Source organism: Erythrolamprus reginae, chromosome 1, assembly GCF_031021105.1.
Source record: "Erythrolamprus reginae isolate rEryReg1 chromosome 1, rEryReg1.hap1, whole genome shotgun sequence".
Lineage (NCBI taxonomy): Eukaryota > Metazoa > Chordata > Lepidosauria > Squamata > Dipsadidae > Erythrolamprus > Erythrolamprus reginae.
Window position 1 is genome coordinate 271943505 of NC_091950.1, and position 20542 is coordinate 271964046.

General features: G+C 45.1%; 1 protein-coding gene across 1 annotated transcript in view; it reads left to right on the forward strand.

The window, feature by feature from the left end:
- PRIM2 (DNA primase subunit 2) overlaps positions 1 to 20542 on the forward strand; it is a 128687-nt gene that overhangs the window by 81562 nt on the left and 26583 nt on the right. Inside the window, exon 10 of the mRNA XM_070733030.1 lies at positions 934 to 1119. Coding sequence (XP_070589131.1) covers positions 934 to 1119 — 186 coding nt within the window. The remainder of the gene's footprint in view (positions 1 to 933; positions 1120 to 20542) is intronic.

Here is a 20542-nt window from a genome sequence, read left to right on the forward strand (position 1 = left end):
CAGCCGCGCCGCTTCCCAGCTGACTCCCGAAGCCAAACCCGGAAGTGGTTTTTTTTAAATTAATATTTTTTTAAGAATCGCGATATAGCGTTTCGCGAAGATCGAGATCGCGAAACTCGAGGGATCACTATATGTGTGTGTATAACAAAGTCCAATTAATAAATTAATAAATATTGTATGCATTACTATGGGACAAAATGGTTAGTATTTGCAGGTGATGGGGTATTATTTTACAATAAATCAATTTTAATTAATGGTTGCTAATTCAGTTAAGAAAAATGTATATTTTTATGTTGGTCCTGTTCTCTGTTGGAATGGATATATGTATAAATATAAGTATGTTTCAGCACATATATGTGGAGGCCAGGAGTTAGCTTGGCTGCCGTTAGTGATATCAAAATTGACAAAGTAGGAAAGCCGAACATGGAAATGCACAAAAATGTTTATTTGTGTTGATCTTTTTTTCCTATGAGTGCTTCCTAGCATTGGTAGTAGGCAATCAAATTTAGCCTTGTCTTCCTTTTAAGTAAATATGGTAAACAGCTTTAAATGAACAAAAAATTGCCCCAGATAACTGACAAGTGTGACATTAATTTAGAATATATTAGAGGGAGGGATAATTAAGATGCCGTCAAAATAGAATGAGACTCTAAATTAATTACTTTTATTGATTTATGCTTTTTGCTGTAATTAATACAATTTTAATACCTTTTAACATCTGTTTTCCATTTATTCTTGCATTTGCCTCCCAAAATTAGAATTGAATGTTGACAGTATATTGAAACTGTGAAATAGAGTTTTCCCCTTGTCCCCGTAGTCTACTGTATGCAAATATTCTCTTCTCAAATTCTACACTTTTCTGGTTGATGATCAAAATGCAGCTTGTAAATTAATGTAGTCCGTAGATCATTAATCCTATTTTTCTTGTTACAGCTTTCGGTTAAATCATTTCCACTTTGCATGCGCCAGCTCCACAAGGCTCTGCGTGATAACCATCATCTCCGTCATGGAGGCCGTATGCAATATGGCTTATTTCTCAAAGGCATTGGCTTAACACTAGAGCAAGCTCTGCAGTTCTGGAGAATGGAATTCATCAGAGGAAAAGTAGATGCAGACAAGGTAAATGGGTTGGTGAGAACAATACTCAGTTCTTAACAGTTCTCTTCGGAACACTTCTAGAGTCCACAAGCAATGTCCATGCACACTAAAACATCTGTTTAGTTTACATAAACACTAAAGACAAAAGCAGCAGTTGCTTTCACATCCTTTCTGCACAGCTGGATCTCATCAGGATTCCTTTCTCATTATAAGTTTGTATGGTTAGTTTACTTTATGTTTACAAAGATTACAAAAAGAAAATAGGAATTATTTATCATGTTGAAAAGCAATGATGTAGTGATGCCAATATTTATTTCATTTATTTACTAATGCTTCTCTGCTGCTTGATATCCAAGACTAAATGGCTTACAGAATGCCACAGTAAGTATTAAAATAAATTTTAAAAACATCTAAAACATGGACTTTCCACAAACCATAATAGTGTCCATATCCTCAAATGGTTTCTTCAGCAGGTGAGTCTTTAGAATAAAGAACAACAGAGTTGGAAGGGACCATAGTTCAATTTTATGTACAAGTAAGAGGTCCTATACCAGCGATGGTGAACCTTTTTTGGCTTGTGTGCCAAAAGGGTGGGTATGGGTATACCAGCATACATGCACGTGCCCACACCCCTTACCTCCCCCCACATGCACACTGCCCCTGCACATGCGCACTATCCCTCCCATCCCCGCACACGCGCACAGGTTTCTCTAAAGCTAGGGACAGTGAAAAAATGAGCAAACCGGAAGTTCGGAAAAACACTTTCAGTTTGCCCATTGTGTTGGTTTTTGCATTTTGCAGGGTTTAGGGAAGCTTCCTGAAACCCCGAAGTGCGGAAAACAACGCAACTGGCAAACCAGAAGTTCGGAAGACGCATTTCCGGTTTGCCTGTTATGATGGTTCAGGGAAGCTTCCTGAAGTCCCGGAGTGTGAAAAACAGCACAATGGGCAAAATGAAAGTGTGTTTTTCCAAATTTCTGGTTTGTCCATTGGGCATTTTTTTGCATTCCGGGGATTCAGGGAAGATTTCCTGAAGCATTCGGAGGCGAAATGCCTTCCCCAAGGCTGAAAAACAGCTGGCCGGCATTCACATACGTGCTAGAGCTGACATAGGACAACGTCTTGCGTTCTCCGTTCAATTTTTCTGGCAAAGCCAAATGGCAATGTACAACCCTAATCAAAATACTGTTTTGTTTATTCAGCTGTTAGTGGCCATCAGTTAAATATACAGTGATACCTCGTCTTACAAACTTAATTGGTTCCGGGATGAGGTTCTTAAGGTGAAAAGTTTGTAAGATGAAACAGTGTTTCCCATAGGAATCAATGGAAAAGCAATTAATGCGTGCAAGCCCAAAATTCACCCCTTTTGCCAGCCGAAGTGCCCGTTTTTGCGCTGCTGGGATTCCCCTGAGGCTCCCCTCCATGGGAAACCCCACTTCCGGACTTCTGTGTTTTTGCGATGCTGCAGGGGAATCCCAGCAGGGGAATCCCTGTATCGCAAAAACGAGAGCTTCGCTGGCAATAGAAGTCTGGAGGTGGGGTTTTCCAGCCAAGGGAGCCTCAGTGAAATCACAGCAACAGAAAAACACCGAAGTCCTCAAAACCCCACCTCCAGACCTCTGTGTTTTTGCGATGCTGCGATTTCACTGAGGCTCCCCTCACTGGGAAGGGAAAAACGGGTGCTTTGCTGGCAACCGAAGTCCAGAGGCGGGGCATCCCAGCGGTGGCGGTGGGTTTGTAAGGTGAAAATAGTTTGTAAGAAGAGGCAAAAAAATCTTAAACCCCGGGTTTGTATCTCGAAAAGTTTGTATCACCAGGCGTTTGTAAGACGAGGCATCACTGTATACTTAATACTGATTAGTGTTGGCAGTACTGCAGGCTTGGTTCATCCACCAGTGAGATTTTTCATTATCCTGTGGTCAGGATTCTGGAGATATGGATAATATAGGAAAACTCTGTTTATACCAGATTATAGAATGGGGGAATACCACACATCTCCCCTCCCACAACAGATTCTTTAAACAAGATTTCTCTCTGTCTAGTTTCTACAAATTTATCTTCAAACTTCTGCTCACAATAATGCAGTAATTAACAGGAAGGGCTGTCATGTGCTCTTGAAAGAACTACATTTCATCTGTTAACTGAACTATGAGCCAAACTGCTATTTGAAAAACATTATTTTGAATATTCATCTCATCCTCTTGCCAGGGATGAATGCATGTATTAGTGCTGTTAATGTGTGACTGATAGATTTTTAAAAGGTTATTTTTGAGGATCTTTGGTAAATTTTAATGAGTGCTTAGGTCTTCAGGACAATTCATATAAAATCCTGCCATTTTAATTTCTGTATACACATACACACAAATATGCACATTGTATGCATAAATGTATATACAGTGGTACCTCATCTTACGAACGCCTCTTCTAACGAACTTTTCGAGATACGAACCCGGTGTTTAAGATTTTTTTGCCGCTTCTTCCAAACTATTTTCACCTTACGAACCCAAGCCGCTGCTGCTGGGATGAAGGGGTTTCTTTCCCCCCCCTTTTTTGAAGAAAGAAAAGGGAGGGGCGGCTTGGAGGGGGAAAGAGTTTGCATTTTAAAAAGTAGGAGAACAGCGTGCTTGCACAGGCACTGAAAGGGTGTCTTTTGAAGAAAGAAAAGGGAGGGGCGCCCCCTTGCCTTTCTTCCTTCCCATTCACCCTTTAGCCTAGCCTTGCTTCTTCCACCTGCCCCCTTTAGCTGCTCTTCCCTGCCCTCTGTTCGCCTCCCTTCTAAAGTTTGGGATTTTCCTGAAGGATTTGCACGCATTATTTGCTTTTACATTGATTCCTATGGGAAACATTGTTTCATCTTACAAACTTTTCACCTTACGAACCTCCTCCTGGAACCAATTAAGTTCGTATCATGAGGTACCACTGTACATATGTTCTTGAAGGAAAGTGACACTGGACCATAAAAGACTTCTGGTTTAGCTAAAGAGAAAAAATACCTTAATAAGAATGCCTTTGAGCTATACTTTTTTGGGGGGGTGCGTATCAATTAGTCTTGACTCCTGAAGACTGCCTGAATGAGTCCCTGCAGTTTTCTTGGCAAGTATTTTTTCCAGAAGTGCTTTGCCCTTGCCTTCTTCCTAGGGTTAAGAGGGAGTGACTGGCCCAAGGTTATCCAACTGGCTTTGTGCTCAAGGTAGGACTAGAACTCATGATCTCCCAGTCTCTAATGTGGTACCTTAATGACTATACCCTATATCAGTGATGGCAAACCTTTTTTGGTTCACGTGCCAAAAGGGGATGTATCCATCCCCCATTCATGCGCACCCCCCGTACTGCCCCCTGCGCATGCCAACAACCGCCCCTATGCATGTGCACAAGCTTCACTGAAGCCTGGGACGGTGAAAAAAACAGCCCAACGGGCAAATGGAAGTTCAGAAAAGCAGATTTCCAGTTTGACTGTTATGCTGTTTTTTGCACTACAGAGGTTTCAGGGAAGCTGAAGCCCCGGAGTGCAAAAAACAGCAGAACAGGTAAACTGAAAGCCAGTTTTTCTGAACTTCCTGGTTTGCCCATTTGGCCATTTTTCGCACTCTTGAGACTTCAAAGAAGCTTCCTTGAAGCCTCCAAAGGGTGAAACGGTCTCCCCCAACTGCCCAGTATGCGCATGCATGCTGGAGCTGACATAGAACAACGATGATATGGCTCTGCATGCCACGGGTGCCATAGGTTCTCCATCCCTGCCCCCTATACTAGCTCTCAGTGGTGCATTTAGATTAGGGTTATTATAGAAAGTCTATTATAGATTTGTATTATATTTTATTATAGAAACTTGTGATATCTAGGTTTTCAGCCTGATACCCTAACTACTACACCAATCTAGCTGTCAAAGGGCTATAATTATGTGGATTTAAAAGAGTGATGTACTTTTAATTAAGCCCAGTAGCTAATGTAGATACCTGTTAAATTATACCTGTTTTCCCCAAAACATCTTTTTTTTTGCAAGTACCGTATTTTCCGGCGTATAAGACGACTTTTTAACCCCTGAAAATCTATTCCAAAGTGGGGGGTCGTCTTATAGGCCGGATACTGCACCCATTCCACAGCCGCGGGCGGGAGGAGGCCGGGAGCGGGATTGAGGGGGGGGGGGGAGCGGACCCGCGCTCACTTTCGGCTCCGGGGAAAGGAAAAAGCGCTGCTGTTGTTGCTGTCGCTGCCGCCTGAGGCGGCGGCACTCGAATCTGGCGTGGTGGAAAATCTGGAGGCAGGCAAAGATTTTCCACCACGCCAGATTCGAGTGCCGCCGCCTCAGGCGGCAGCGACAGCAGCAACAGCAGCGCGTTGATGAAGCCGGCGAGGGAGCTCCGGAATCGGTTGGCGCTCGCCCGACGCCTTGTTTTTCTATTTCCCCCTTTGGTTTCTCTTCACAGGCGGGAGTTCGGGAGGCAAGGGAGCGCTCGAGGAGACAGCGTCTTGCGGCATCGCTCAGCAACTTCTTTTTCCTTTCGGCGCCATAGCCATCCGCAGTCCCCGGAGCCGAAAGTGAGCGCGGGTCCGCTCCGCCCGCCCGGTTTGCAAGCGGCGGAGATCCCGGGCTGCTTGGCCGAGCGGGGCTTCCATTCAGGACGGGGGCAGGAGGGAGGGAGGGAAGGGAAACGTAGCCCTTTGCCTCAACCCGCGGGCTCCGGGGACTGCGGGTGGCTATGGCGCCGAAAGGAAAAAGAAGTTGCTGAGCGTCCCTTCGTCATAAACCCAACGGGAGGCGATGCCGCAAGACGCTGTCTCCTCGAGCGCTCCCTTGCCTCCCGAACTCCCGCCTCTGAAGAGAAACCAAAGGGGGAAATAAAAAAACAAGGCGTCGGGCGAGCGCCAACCGATTCCGGAGCTCCCTCGCCGGCTTCATCGAAGCGCTGCTATTGCTGGACGACGCCACTCCCGCCGCCGGCTTTGCTGGGGTGGAGCGCCACTCCCGGCGGCAGGAACTGCGGGGGGTAGCCGGCGTAACGAGCCCTTGCCACAGCTATCCGCCGCTTCTTTGTTCTCCGCCTTGCCTCCGCTACTCCCGCCGCCGCCTTTGCCTCTTGCCCGGCGGGGAGAGCAAAGGCGGCGGCGGGAATAGCGGAGGCGAGGCGGAGAAGAAAGAAGCGGCGGATAGCTGCAGCAAGAGCTTGTTAGCCGGAGCGTACGCCGGCTACCCCCGCAGTTCCTGCCGCCGGGAAGCAGCCCCTTTACATTAGCGGTGGCTGCAACGGCACTGGCGATGCGGCCGCTAGCCGCTCCGAGCGGTGTGGGAACGCCCACCCCTCTCACAGTCCGGTCCCGGGCTGACAGTAAAGGGGCTGCTTCCCATCCTCCTGCCAGCTTGCTCAGAAGGAAACCTTCTGAGAAGGAGGATGGGAAGCAGCCCCTTTACTGTCATCCCGGGACCGGACTGTGAGAGGGGTGGGCGTTCCCACAGCGCTCGGAGCGGCTAGCGGCCGGATCGCCAGCGCCGCTGTAGCCACCGTTGTGGGAGGAGCCTCAGAAAGAAAATAAGAGAGAACAAGAGAGAGAGAGAACAAGAGAGAGGGAGAGAGGTGATTCTTGAAGCATATGGTAAAAAGCACCCAAATAATAAGAAACACCCCCCCCCAGCCCACACCTGTGTTTGAAAAGAATAAAAGAGAAAAAAAAACCCAGCCCTCAACTGGTTTTGGAAATGGTTCGAGTGTGTATACACACACACACACACACACACACACACACACACACGTAAGGGGGGGAGAGAGACAGGGATGGAAAAAGAGGAGAAGTGAGAGGGAGAAGGAATGAGGGAAAAAGGGAGGAAGAGAGAGAAATGAGAAACATGAGAGAGAAAAGGGGGAAAGACAGGAGAATAACCCAGAAATGAGACAGTGGTATAAATTTGAGGAGGGATGATTGATGATTGACTGTATTTATAAGGGGATGTTACATGGGATTGTATATATAAGGGGGTTATTTATGTGTGTGTGTGTGTGTGTGTATGTATTTATTTATTTATTAGATTTGTGTAATTTTGGTTGGTGGTGTGCCCCAGGATTTTGTAAATGTAAAAAATGTGCTGCGGCTCAAAAAAGGTTGAAAATCACTGCTCTAGCAGGTGGTAAATCAGCACTCCTTTTAACTGACAAGGGAGCCATTTCCCAGACTTTGATCATTTCCCCAGGTATTTTTGTACCTACTTGACCAACATTATTAGTGGTTGCAAAATTGAATGTTAAACTGGATGCATTTATTTCTGCCTGTTTGTATTTGTTCTTATGTTTAACCATTGAAAATGTACTTTTCCTCCAAAAAGAATCATCTTTCCATATTTCTTAGGCAACATTTTAAAATAACTTTAAAAGCTGAGGTCATATTATTCACCCTGCTCTGTATCATAGCACACTGCACAGTACTGAAAATTGGCAGGGTCACTAATTAAACCCGACAAGTTAAAATCTGTTTAAGTGACATTGCAAGAGGATAAAGACAGAAAGTGCGGAAAGAGGAAAAAATGGATGGGCTGTTTGGATTGCCATATCATGATATCACATACAGATTCTCATTCCATAATAGATTCTCACATAGGTGTCAGCATGCTGCATGTTAGACTGAAAGATACCTGCAGAATAGATGGTAGGAGAAAGAAAAATAGCCAGGTTCACCTTTTTGTGTTGACAAATTATGATGAGTTATAATAATAAACTTAATTGTGGTGAGGAGAAATATGAGAGGCAGACAAGACAGATAGACAGAGATATATGGAGAGATAGACAGAAGAGTGCTCCCACTTGGCTCTCTCTCTCTAAATAATTCATTCATAATTTTAACAATAAGATCTTCATCATTAGTAATTAAAATATTGTGTTATCATGTTCAGAAATGATTTTTTTCTCAATGCAAGTACATCATAGACCTAGACTCAGTCAGGTCTATGATGTACAGAAGAGGGGTAGTCTTATACGGCGAGTATATCTCAAATTCTATATTTTAACTGGAAAAGTTAGGGGGTCGTCTTATACGCCCAGTCGTCTTATACGCCGGAAAATACGGTAATTAACATTGTTACTTAACCTCATGGTTAAGGGAAACTGCCCTACGAGCAAACTGCCAGATGATATTTAACACAGTTCTACTAAAATATCTAGTTAGTTTCCATTCTAAAGAAAAGCTACCTGTTATAGAAATAACGTTTAACTCTTGACATTCCAAAAATTGCTGAAATATAGCACTTCAATAACATTCGGTTATTGATCCAGTGATGATTATGTATCCATTAGAGTTGTTTTGTTGTTATTTAAATAGAAGGTCAGGCTTATACTTTAGGAGTGCTTTGATTTTATGTTGCTGTTTTGATTTTGTTAACCAGCTAGCGTCTATATGAATGGGTGATATTTAAAAGTGTAAATTAATAACATAAGTAATAATATGTGCAAACCTAGGATGCATGTTGTGTTAATTTCTGATTTGATTTTGTTACAAAGCCACATACTCGGCTACAGTCTGCTGGGATAAGCACGGTTATATAGAGAGCAGAAAAGACATAAAAGTAATAAGCCATTAAAATAAAAGTGTGAGAGGAGAAAAAGAAAACATTAAAAGTTTTACACTAACATAGCTAAAAGAATTTAGACTACTGTACTACCATTCACAATACCACTACCATATATTTCTACCCTTAAAAACAATTTAGTTTAACCAAGCCCATATACCCTTCACACAGTTTTTTTAAAATTTATTTATCTGTCTGTCTGTCTGTCTGTCTGTCTGTCTGTCTGTCTGTCTGTCTGTCTGTCTGTCTGTCTGTCTATCTATCTATCTATCTATCTATCTATCTATCTATCTATCTATCTATCTATCTATCTATCTATCTATCTATCTATCTATCTATCTACATGCCAGTTTGAGGATAACATTAAGTCTGTTCCCATTAACAATTTACCATTTTGTCTTTGCAGTGAATCTGTGTTCTCTTTGACCTTCATTTCCAAGATATTCATTGAATATTTTTGTTTCTATTTTTGGTATCAATCAGAAATCTGATCACCTTCTGAGTTTTAACCTTTCTGATATGATTCCTATCATTTCTGGAGATGGCGTTATGTTCTATTTTCTATTCAGATCTTTCTTTCTTCTTTCTGTCCGACATCTTTCAGAGCTCCAAGTGTATCTGCTTTGGTTGCATTGGAGTTCTGTATCCTTCTCATAAAGGTTTTTTATATATATAATTATGCTGTTCCTACCCTCTTTCCCACAAAATAAAACATCTCCTGATAATAAACCCAATTGGGCTTTTGAGTGCATAGCAATAAGGCCAAGAACCTATTTCATGGTTCAAAAATATAAGACAGGGTCTTATTTTTGGGGAAACATGGTATATCATTTTGTAGAATTTTCCAGTCTCCCTAGACATGTGTCTCCTTTAAGAACTTCAAGCCATTGAATCTGGCTTATCTTCCCCTGAAGTTCATCAACATTTGCTCTTTTGAAATGCAATATGCAGATTTGACTTTTCTCAGTTACTCTTCTATGGGTATTATAAATTGAAGGATAATACAATCACCTTCCTCTACCACAGTGTTTCTCAATTATTTTTCTGGCATATCCCCCCCCCCCCCAAGAAATAAGTAAACATTTCGTGCCCCCGCCAACTCTCTGCCGGGACAATTGTTTGCAATATTCGGCACGTTTTTGTTGAAAAAACTCAAGCAGCTTATCAGTTTGATTGGGGTGCAATGTGTTTAAGTGACGCCTTAATTTATTTGGCTTCATGTTGTCCGCTGCCAACATTTTTAGACACAGTAAACATACCAGTCTTTCCTTGTCTCACACCGTAGTTACAGTGAAGCCAAGCACTACCTATGGTTTGTCATATTTCCTCGTCTTAGCTTTACATTTTTCTCATTATCTCCATCTCTCTCCTCCTTTCTTTTCATTCCTGTTAAATATTTTTCTATGTGCATTTCATATCTCCTATTCTGTGCAGTGTGCTGTTGTTGGGTGCAAAAAACCCCCAAAAAAGCATATTCCCAGGGGTCACGTGCCCCCCGGCATTGCTCCGCACCCCCACGGGGGGCCCGCCCCACTATTTGAGAAACACGACTCTACCATAACATACAAAACCTGTCAGTTTTGCTTCTTTGAAATGCTCCCAGTTGGTGAGGATTAGGCAGAGATAGCAGACTTGTTCTTTCTTCCAAATTCTGACAACTGAAATTGACAGCAAGAGTGGGCAAGAATTTGTTGGAGTTAAGAAAGTTAACTTGGCATAATTGGATTCCCTTCAGATGTCAGAATAATTGAAATTCCCCATTATCGGAATTGCGTGCCTTTTTGAAAGACTGGTTGTTTGACACAGAAAAGCTTCATCTGTGTTGTTCTGTCTTAGCGTCGAGCCTCCCGAAATAAGATGCACACCACTGGATTCAGTATTAAAAGTTTACTACTAATAAAAGTCTTAGCAATTTTGAGTTTCTTCTAAAAGGAAGTAAAATCTATAAAGTCTTCACCGCGATGCTAATAATGTCTTAGCAGCTGGCCAGAGTCCCAAGAATAGGTAAACAGAACAGTAATTACTAGATTGTAGCACAGTCCCTTATCATAGATTTACAGAGATTGGCTAATCAATACAGACAAGAATGTGGTTCTTTTAAAATCACAAGCCGGAGACAATAGAGTCTGGAACAAAATGGCCTTGTCCTCTGCACCGAAGCGTTGCCTGACTCCACCTTAGAGAGCCTTAAGAAGTGGCCCAGTAGCCAGCAGTGTTACTCACAAGTAATCCTCCTCCTGAGTAACCACACTTGCCTCCAATAGGCCCTGCAAGTCCTAGCATCAAAAAGAGGCTCCTCTTCTTCTCCTGAGTCACTCATCTCAGGAGGTGCAGAAGGCCACATTTGCTCTTCAGCTATGATTCCACATCCTCTTCACTCTCAGGCTTGGGTGCCTCTAGATCCATTGCTAGTTGCGCAGGACATGAACGGGCCACAACATGTGTCTCCCAGGTAATCTGCAATAAAATCCTGTGATGATGTATCACTGTTGTTTCTTTCCTTTTATTATCCAAATACTTTCAAGGAGATTTCTCTACTCTGGTCCTAGATTCTTATGAGTCTTTTCTGATGAGATTGCCCAACACTTTGTCATCATAAGATATAGCACATCTCTCCCCAGTAGTCCTTTATGAAGTGTAAGCCATTGTCATTGGATCCAAATCCTCCTTAATGACACCATCAGTGTAGTCTTTTTCTGCTGACTATATTTAACTCTCTGCCATCTTTTTATTTAAAGAATCTTCCTTAACACCAGGTTATTGCTTAACTATTTACTCTGAGAAATATTTAAACATTTGACAAATTTTAATACCCTTCCTGAATTAGAAGTCAAGTTTCCACAAACTGCTGCTTCTGAAGAAAACTCAACCAGAAAACTCAGTAGCAAAGGAATGGTATCTAATGACAAGAAAACAATTTCCCTATTCTTTGTATACTTGATGTGTTGAACGTTATTCATAATTTCCTGAAGTGAAATATTTGTGCATTCTAAATTATACTACCAAATTTCAATGCTATCCATTGACTAAAGTCGTATTTTCTTATTGCTTAACTACTATTTACTAAATTTTATTAATGTATGTTTTTCAAGCTTATAGTGGTGTAATTTTATTCTAATTATGTTACAGAAAGAGTCTGGTATGAAAATTTAAAACTCATCAGTTTTCCTTAACTTGAATAATGAAACTAAGTAATGTCTGATGTTAATAAATGCTATATCAAAATAAATCTTCTATTGCACCATATGGAAACTGTTATTTAAAAAAGAAAGCCTTTCTATCAATTACACGTGCATGTACAATTCTTCCAGCTTGTGAAAGTTAGAGGCATATCTCTTCTGAATAATTACTAGGAAGTGTGATGGGAGTTATATGTTGAATTGATTAGTCTTTAATAGAAACAAAAATCCAATTCTTTCGAACATTTAAATCATGGCACGATTTTCAATCTTAAAAAACTAAAAAAATATAATTTACACCCTAGCTTTCCTTTTACTACTTCTACAGGAATCTTAAATCATGAGCTGCCAAACAAATGTCCCATCTCTCAGAAAGTTAAAATCGGATGGCAATAAGTTTACAATTTGTTTGCAGAGATATTGATAATGGCTTAACATTTTGGCTACTTAAACATCAATAGGTCTCCTAATTCTAGTAGTAGAAAAAGTTGTTCCGAGAAGAAATCTCCATTTCTAGTTAACTCCCGAGATGTATAACATTTGGATTTAAATCTATAATTTGGAGAAGGATTACAGGAAACACACTTCTGATAAGTGACTATCTGTATAGCGCAACCTTTCGGAGTATTTTTAGTTTATTGTAGCAGGCAAAGTCGAGTTACTCCTCAGTAATTGTTTGCTACTTTCCAATCACTTCTATTTTGCTAACTCAACAGCTGCTGAAACATGTTCTTTTCTCATACCTAGTGGTTTTGGTAATTGTAGTAAAAATAGGTTGATTCAAGTTTTATCAGTCGCGCTAGGCTCCTTCATTCAATAGTTCCAATTGTACTGTATTAAATAATACCAACATTCTCTTTCTCCAGTTTTCACTGAGATTTTATCGTTCCTTCTGATCCTTTACTCTCATTCCTTTATTCATCTCTCTTCATTTTTCCCACCCTTTTCTCCACTGCAGCTGGAAGGAGAGTCCAGCATGGGTTATTAACCAATCCCATTGGTAGAGACTGAGTGAAAAATTTACATAAATTATTAGGCACCGCCCCCACACTGCTCCCATGAGCCCAGTTTTAAAAACTCAGTCACAGTGTAGAGACGTACTGAGTTTTGCTCTAGGAGCAATGAGTAAATAAAATCTGTCTTTTACATGTTTAATGTTTTTTCTTTTGTCTCCTTACAGGAAACGAAGACAAGGAGGACAGATGGGGTTGCTACCCTCCGCGGGCAGCAATCCCCAACGCTCTCCTCAGGGGTCGCTTCCCTCCGAGGGAACTTCCCCGAAAAGGAGCACCCAGCCTGGGGTCCCTGGCCTCCGTGGCCAGACCAGGGCTGTGAGCCAAAGGTGGGGGGGTCCGCCCCCCCCACTGGGAGGCTCAGGAGCGCTCGAGGAAAGACTCCGGGAGGACGGAGCAGCGCTCATCAGCTGTTCGGCGGCCGAGGAGACCGCCGCCGCCGCGAGCCGCCGCGAGCCGCCGCTAGAGACGCCGAAGCGTCTGACGGGCTGGGAAGCCCCCCCCCCCGCCGTTGCCGATGCACAGAGGCAGCCGGAAAGCCGAGGACGCGGCTGCGGCTCGGCGGGGACGCGGCGAAGAGCGGCCAGATGCCCGGGGCGGCCATGTGAAGCCGCGAGCGGCATGGGCAGCGCCATATTGGGGCCGCTTGGAGCGCGATTCCCCTATTGGCGCCAACCGGATGGACTTCCGGCAGCTGCTTGGCGCGAAGAGGCCAGGGACCTCAAGGCGCAGGCGCAGAGCCTCTGAGAGGCGAGACGCCATTTTTAAAGCAGCATTTGGTGACGAAGCTATTTATTCTGGCTACCGAGGAGTCTTTGGATCACAAAGGAGCTAAATTGACCATGGAGGACCAGCCTAGCGGCGAGAAGACTACATCCCCGGCCAGGCCTAAGGACAAGCCTAAGGGGAAGGCTAAAGATAAGTCCAAGTCCTCCCATTCCCCTGCTTCAGCCTCTTCTCTCAAGGAGGCTGAAAAACGCATCAAGGCCCTTGAGCAAAAGTTGGAAGCGGCCTTGCATAGCTCCCCAGCAGCGGTCCCTCTGACTCAGAGGCAGGCCTTCACACCAGACCCAATGACTCCCTTGTCACCACTTGGCCTATCTGGGGCTAGACAGGAAGACTGGTCCCCAGACCAACCATTTACTACTATGCCACCTGTACCCCCTTCTCCAGCCCCTTCATGGACCAGGCCTGGGTCATCAGGACATCCCAGGAGAGATCCACAGGGGCCATCAGCCACGTTCACGCCCACAGCGGCAGGGCTGAGGACACAGGCGGGCACTTGGCAAGACATACCACCAGATTTGCAGGATTTAATTGCAAATGTATACACGCAGGGCATAGCGACTGGAGCCCACCAGTATGCCCCAGTACCAACACAAGCACCAAGAAATGTGTGGTCAGCACCGCCCCCCTCGGGCTTGGGGTCCCTTTCAGAAGAACCACTATTGGGGGAGGACAGTGAGAAAGAATATGACTTTTCTGAGGATGAGGCCCCCCCAGAGCAACCAACCCCTGCAGGCTTGTTTAAGCCAAATCTGTTTCGAACACTGCTATTTAAGGCCAAGCAGGTAATGAACTTACCTGGGGCGGCCAAAGCAGCTGAAGAGGCAGGCAAGACCTCAGCTACTCTCCTCAGGGAGCCCCAACCCGAGTCGGACCATTTCCCAGCTTCGCATATCTTCGTGGAAGGGGTCAAGAAGCCTTGGCAGTACCCGGCAGCGGCCCAGGGACCGTCCAATTTAGAACGCAAATTTTATACCTTCGATGAGGAGGTTGAAAAATTGCTCGAGTACCCCCCAATCGATGAACCGGTTGTAACCTTGGTTTCCAGCGCCCTGGTTCCCTCGGAGACAGGAGAAAACCTGAAACCAGAGGAGAGGAAGGCGGAGACACTGCTGCGGAAGATCCACCAGATGGCTAGCTGGGGATTCAGGGCAGCAGCAGCGGCATCCTTCCTGAATAGGGCATCCCTGCTGTGGCTCCAGGAGATGCAATCTCGATTGGGCCCGGACGAGGGCAGACTTCGCCAGGATCTGAGTAAGTTGCAGGCGGCAGCTGAATTCTCCGCGGACGCCACCTTGCACACAGCCAAGTTTTCCAGCAGGGGGATGGCCACGGCCCTGTCGGCCCGTCGCCTGCTGTGGTTGAGGAACTGGCCAGCGGACCTGAAGTCCAAGTGGCGGTTGGCATCGGCACCATTCCAGGGTGCGACACTCTTTGGCGATATCTTGAACAAGGTCCTCGTGGAGGACAAAGACAAGAGGAAAGTTCTTCCCAGGTCGGGCAGAAGGCAGGATCGGAGGTCCACCCCTTATGCGAGGCGGCAACAGCCGCGATGGGATAACTCTGCCAACACGACACAGCAGCAAAGACCCTTCAACCAGAGTCAATTCACGCAGCACACCTACAGAAGCGACCGGGGGTCGTTTCAGGACCGACCCAGGGGATACCAACAATCCCGGCGGCCCTTTCGGGGGGGCAACCACCGAGGTTTCCGCCGATCCAAATGACTTGCCCAGCCAGCTGCCGATCGGGGGGGAAACTACAGCACTTCAGTACCTCCTGGCGCAGCACGTCCTCCGATCAGTGGGTCACCGCCACAGTGTCGGGAGGTCTACGGCTGGAGTTCGTTGGGCGACCCCCCAACCGAGTTATACACTGTCCAACGCTCCGAGATCCTCGGAAGAGACTACAACTGCAAGAGGAAATTTCACATTTGCTGGAGATCCAGGCCATAGAACCGGTACCTCGCCCCAGGAGAGGGGCAGAGGCTTCTATTCAAGGATCTTCATCGTGCCCAAGACCTCAGGAGGCTGCAGGTTAATCCTCAACCTCAAACAACTAAACATTTACATCAAATACCGGAGATTTCATATGCACTCCCTACAGACCATCCTAGCCTCAATCAGGTCGCGCGACCTTCTGACGTCTATCGACTTGAAAGAGGCGTACCTTCATGTACCCATACACCCGGAGCACCGAAAATACCTGCGCTTCTGCTCCGAGGGAGTGCACTTCCAGTACAGAGCTATGCCATTTGGCCTTTCCTCCGCCCCACGAACCTTTACCAAGCTTCTGGATGCTCTGACGGCCCACCTGCGAGGGCACGCCATAAGGTTGATGGCATACCTGGACGACATCATTATATTGTCCAGGTCCCAAGTGCAGGCGAGGCGGGATCTGGTTCAGACCATACAAACACTGGAAGACCATGGCTTCACCATAAACATGGACAAGAGCCAATTGACACCCAGAACCAGGCTACAACATCTGGGGGCCATTATAGACACCCAAACCAATACGGTGTCACTCTCCCCAGAGAGGCTAGAGAACATCCAGCGTCTCATCGCCAGCCTCAGCCAACACAGAAGGGTTCCTCTATCGTTACTTTCAAAGGTTCTGGGAACCCTGGTGTCGGCCATCGGAATCGTTCCGTGGGCCAGACACCATATCCGGACCTTGCAGTGGTTCTTACTGCCAGCTCAGAGGACAAAGGTCAGCCACTCCCATCGGCAGGTCAACTTACCTCGGGAGGTCAAGGAGTCCCTAAAATGGTGGAAGTCCCAGGCAATTCGCAAGGGATCACCATTCCTCATGCAGGACAAAGTCATCCTTACCACAGACGCAAGTCTTTATGGTTGGGGAGCGCACATAGGACATCACATGGCGCAGGGCATCTGGACACCTACAGACTTAAGCCCCATAAACATCAACTTCCTCGAGCTCAGGGCAGTCCACTTAGCCCTTCGGACCTTCCTACCGTTCGTTCTGAACAGGCATGTCTTGATTTTAACAGACAACGTGGCGACCAGAGCCCACCTGAACCACCAAGGGGGTACGAGGTCGCAACGCCTTATGGAGGAGTCCAACGAGCTGTTCAACTGGGCCGAGGCACATCTAGCATCTCTGTCTGCGGAACACATCGCTGGGGATATCAACACGCAGGCGGACTGGCTCAGCAGGACCACCTTGGATCCATCAGAATGGAGGTTGGATCCAGGAATCTTCCAACAGATGTCTCACAGGTTCGGGGAACCCTCGGTGGACCTGTTCGCTACTCGGCAGAACGCTCAGACACCGAGGTTTTACTCGCGCTTTCCGGAACCGGGAGCGGAAGGGGTCAACGCCTTACTGACACCTTGGCCGACCGGCCTGCTTTACGCATTCCCTCCAGTGAACCTGATTCCAAGGGTGGTGGAGAAGATTCTGAGGGAGCGGGCGGAGGTGCTGATGATAGCACCGCATTGGCCACGTCGTCCGTGGTTCGCCGACTTGACTGCTATGTCCAGGTCACCACCATGGAGGATTCCGGATCACGTCATCTCCCTCAGCCAGGGGTCCCTGCAACATCCGGATCCCCAATGGCTACAACTAACCGTATGGCACTTGAGCGGCACAGACTGAGACATCTAGAGTTGCCGGAGAAGGTCATTGACACAATACAGGCCGCAAGGCGCCCTTCAACCTCTCGGATTTACCAAGCGTCGTGGGCGGCCTTCTGCAGGTTCTGCGACAGAGCAGGCAGGAATCCCAGAGATGCTTCCGTAATTACGGTATTGGAATTCCTCCAGTCAGGGATAGATCGGGGATTAGCCCCCAACACCCTCAGGAGACAGGTAGCGGCACTTGCTACCATGGTCCAGACATCAGAAGCTCGATCTCTAGCCTACCATCCACTAGTTAGAGACTTCATTCGGGGTGCTACAAACAGACACGCACCTCCGGTTAGGAGGTTTCCATCTTGGGACCTCACACTAGTGCTACAAGCGCTCACGAAACCACCTTTTGAGCCATTAAGGACGGTTTCCCTACGGATCCTTTCCATAAAAACGGCCTTTCTAGTGGCAATCACGTCGGCACGCAGGGTCTCTGAGCTTTCAGCCCTTTCTGTGAGGCCGGATTTGTGTATATTCCATCCCGACAGGGTGGTACTCCGTCTGGATCCCACCTTTATTCCAAAGGTGAATACACAGTTTCATAGAAAGCAGGAGTTGATCCTGCCGGACTTTTGCACACATGGAAATCACCCTTCCGAACTACGTTGGCATAAGGTGGATGTCAGAAGAGCCTTAAAAATATATATTAGGCGAACTGAACCGTTCAGGAAATCAGAGAAACTGTTTGTCTCTTTCTCTCAACATCACATGGGACTTGGAATCTCAGCCAAATCCATTAGTCGTTGGCTAAAAGATTGCATCACGGAGGCCTATAGAGCGGGTGGACACACCGTTCCAGCAGGATTAACGGCCCACTCGACCAGGAGCGCAGCTGCATCGGCAGCCTGGTCCACGCAGGCTTCTATCGATGACATCTGTAGAGCAGCTACCTGGGCAGCACCATCTACGTTTATTAAACATTATAAGTTGGATTCGTTTGCTTCAGCGGAGGCTGCATTCGGCAGGCGTGTTCTACAGAGAGTTTGTGCATCTCCAACGTCCCTTTCAAGACCTTCTCCCTCCCATGGACCTTAAAACTTTGGCATATCCCATGCTGGACTCTCCTTCCAGCTGCAGTGGAGAAGACCCGTTGTACCTACCTGAACGGTCTTCTCGATGCACTGGAAGGAGAGTCCAAACCCACCCGGCATGTTGAGTTCAAGGGTCGCCGGAGATGGGAGTTATAGTTATGTTTTGGCAATAAAATTTGGTTATCCTCTTACATAGTTTTTTCGTTTTTAAAACTGGGCTCATGGGAGCAGTGTGGGGGCGGTGCCTAATAATTTATGTAAATTTTTCACTCAGTCTCTACCAATGGGATTGGTTAATAACCCATGCTGGACTCTCCTTCCAGTGCATCGAGAAGACCGTTCAGGTAGGTACAACGGGTCTTCTTACAGGGATGGTAGACAATTATTTTTCTCCTTTGATTCTCACTTCTTAGAAATATGCGTATTTATATCCTTTGTGGAAGAAGCCTTCACTTGATCCTTCTGTTTGTACTAACTTCTGTCCAACTCTGAGTAGATCTAAATGACTATCTGCCTAGTAGTTAAAATATTCCTCAGAGCAGCCCTGCAGATTATCCTGTGCTTGTCTCTCCCTAGCAAATCATCCTAAATAGGGCTGTTGAACAACAGTGGGGGACTAAGATAAGAGCAGAGAAGAAACTACATTTTGCCGTCCCTTATCACCACATTTCACTTTGAATATGAGAAGTTGTTGAATAAATTCTTGCCTATTAATGTACAGATGTTTATCCTACTACATGCCATAGGCCTTTTCATCTAGGATAGCCTTTTTATAATGTGATAGTATAATTAATTGTAGTGTTTGGAGCATTAGTCATTTAATCCTCTACTTGTACGCACTTAGAGCCAATTCGATGTCTTGATTGAGTAGTTGGATTGGAAAGCAGGACACCCTTAAGGGCATTTCAGTTCTATTAGCATTCCTAATTCAGTTCTGTTAACTTCTTAACAATGAGGACAATTAACCAGTAGAACCTCTTGCTGTCAGAAGTTGTGGGTGTTTCCATCACTGGAAGTTTTTAAGAGGAGACTGAACGCTCAACTATCCAAAATGGAATATGGTGTCCTGCTTGAGCACGTGGGTGGGGGGTGAGATTGGACTAGAAGAACTTAGAACTCCCTTCTACCTCTATTCTGATTGATTGACCTTATTGGCTTCTCTCTAGAACCCACTTGCTTTATATATCCCTGCGTGATGTAGCGACGAATTATGTTTGCCGATCCCAGTAAAGTGGCCTTTTGCAATTGACAGATGGAGATTTTGTCAATTCCGATGGTTTTCAAATGTCCGCTGAGATCCTTTGGTACTGCGCCCAGCGTGCCAAGTACCACTGGGACCACTTTCATGGGCTTATGCCAGAGTCGTTGCAGCTCGATTTTTAGATCTTCGTATTTCACTAATTTCTCTAGCTGCTTCTCCTCAATTCTGCTGTCCCCTGGGATTGCGATGTCGATGATCCATACTTTCTTTTTCTCCACAATCAGGATGTCTGGTGTGTTATGTTTCAGAATTTGGTCATCTGAAGTCTGAAGTCCCACAGTAGTTTTGCTTGCTCATTTTCGACCACTTTTTCGGGCTTATGATCCCACCAGTTCTTTGCCATTGGTAAATGGTAGTTCCGGCGCAAGTTCCAGTGAATCATTATTATTATTATTATTATTATTATTATTATTATTATTATTTAGATTTGTATTATTATTATTATTATTATTATTATTATTATTATTATTATTATTATTTAGATTTGTATGCCACCCCTCTCCAAAAAATACATTATATAATACATACATGAATATGTAACATAAACATATTATACATATATATTAATCTCATGAATATAATGCCCACTATCTGGGGCTTCCAGAGGCTTCTCACTAGATGGCTCTCTTCCTAGGCATGGCGGTAGTGTGATTGCAAAATCTTTGTTGTGTTTTTTATTGCTTTAGTTGCTTTTTAATCTGTGTTTTGTTGTCATATAATTTTTTAGTTGGATATTTTGTTGTTGTAAACCACTCAGGATCTTTGAGAATGGGAAGCCATAAACATAATTCTAACAATAAATATGTACTAGAAAATACTTTGAAATAAATATTTATATTGTATATTGTGTGTAATCACCACAGTTACAAAATGAGCTAATTGGAAAAAATGTGCCATTTATTACTCATAACAAGAACTACTTTTTAGGGCTTGAAAGACGGTTTTCAACTAAGCTGTTTTCCTTCTGTTTCC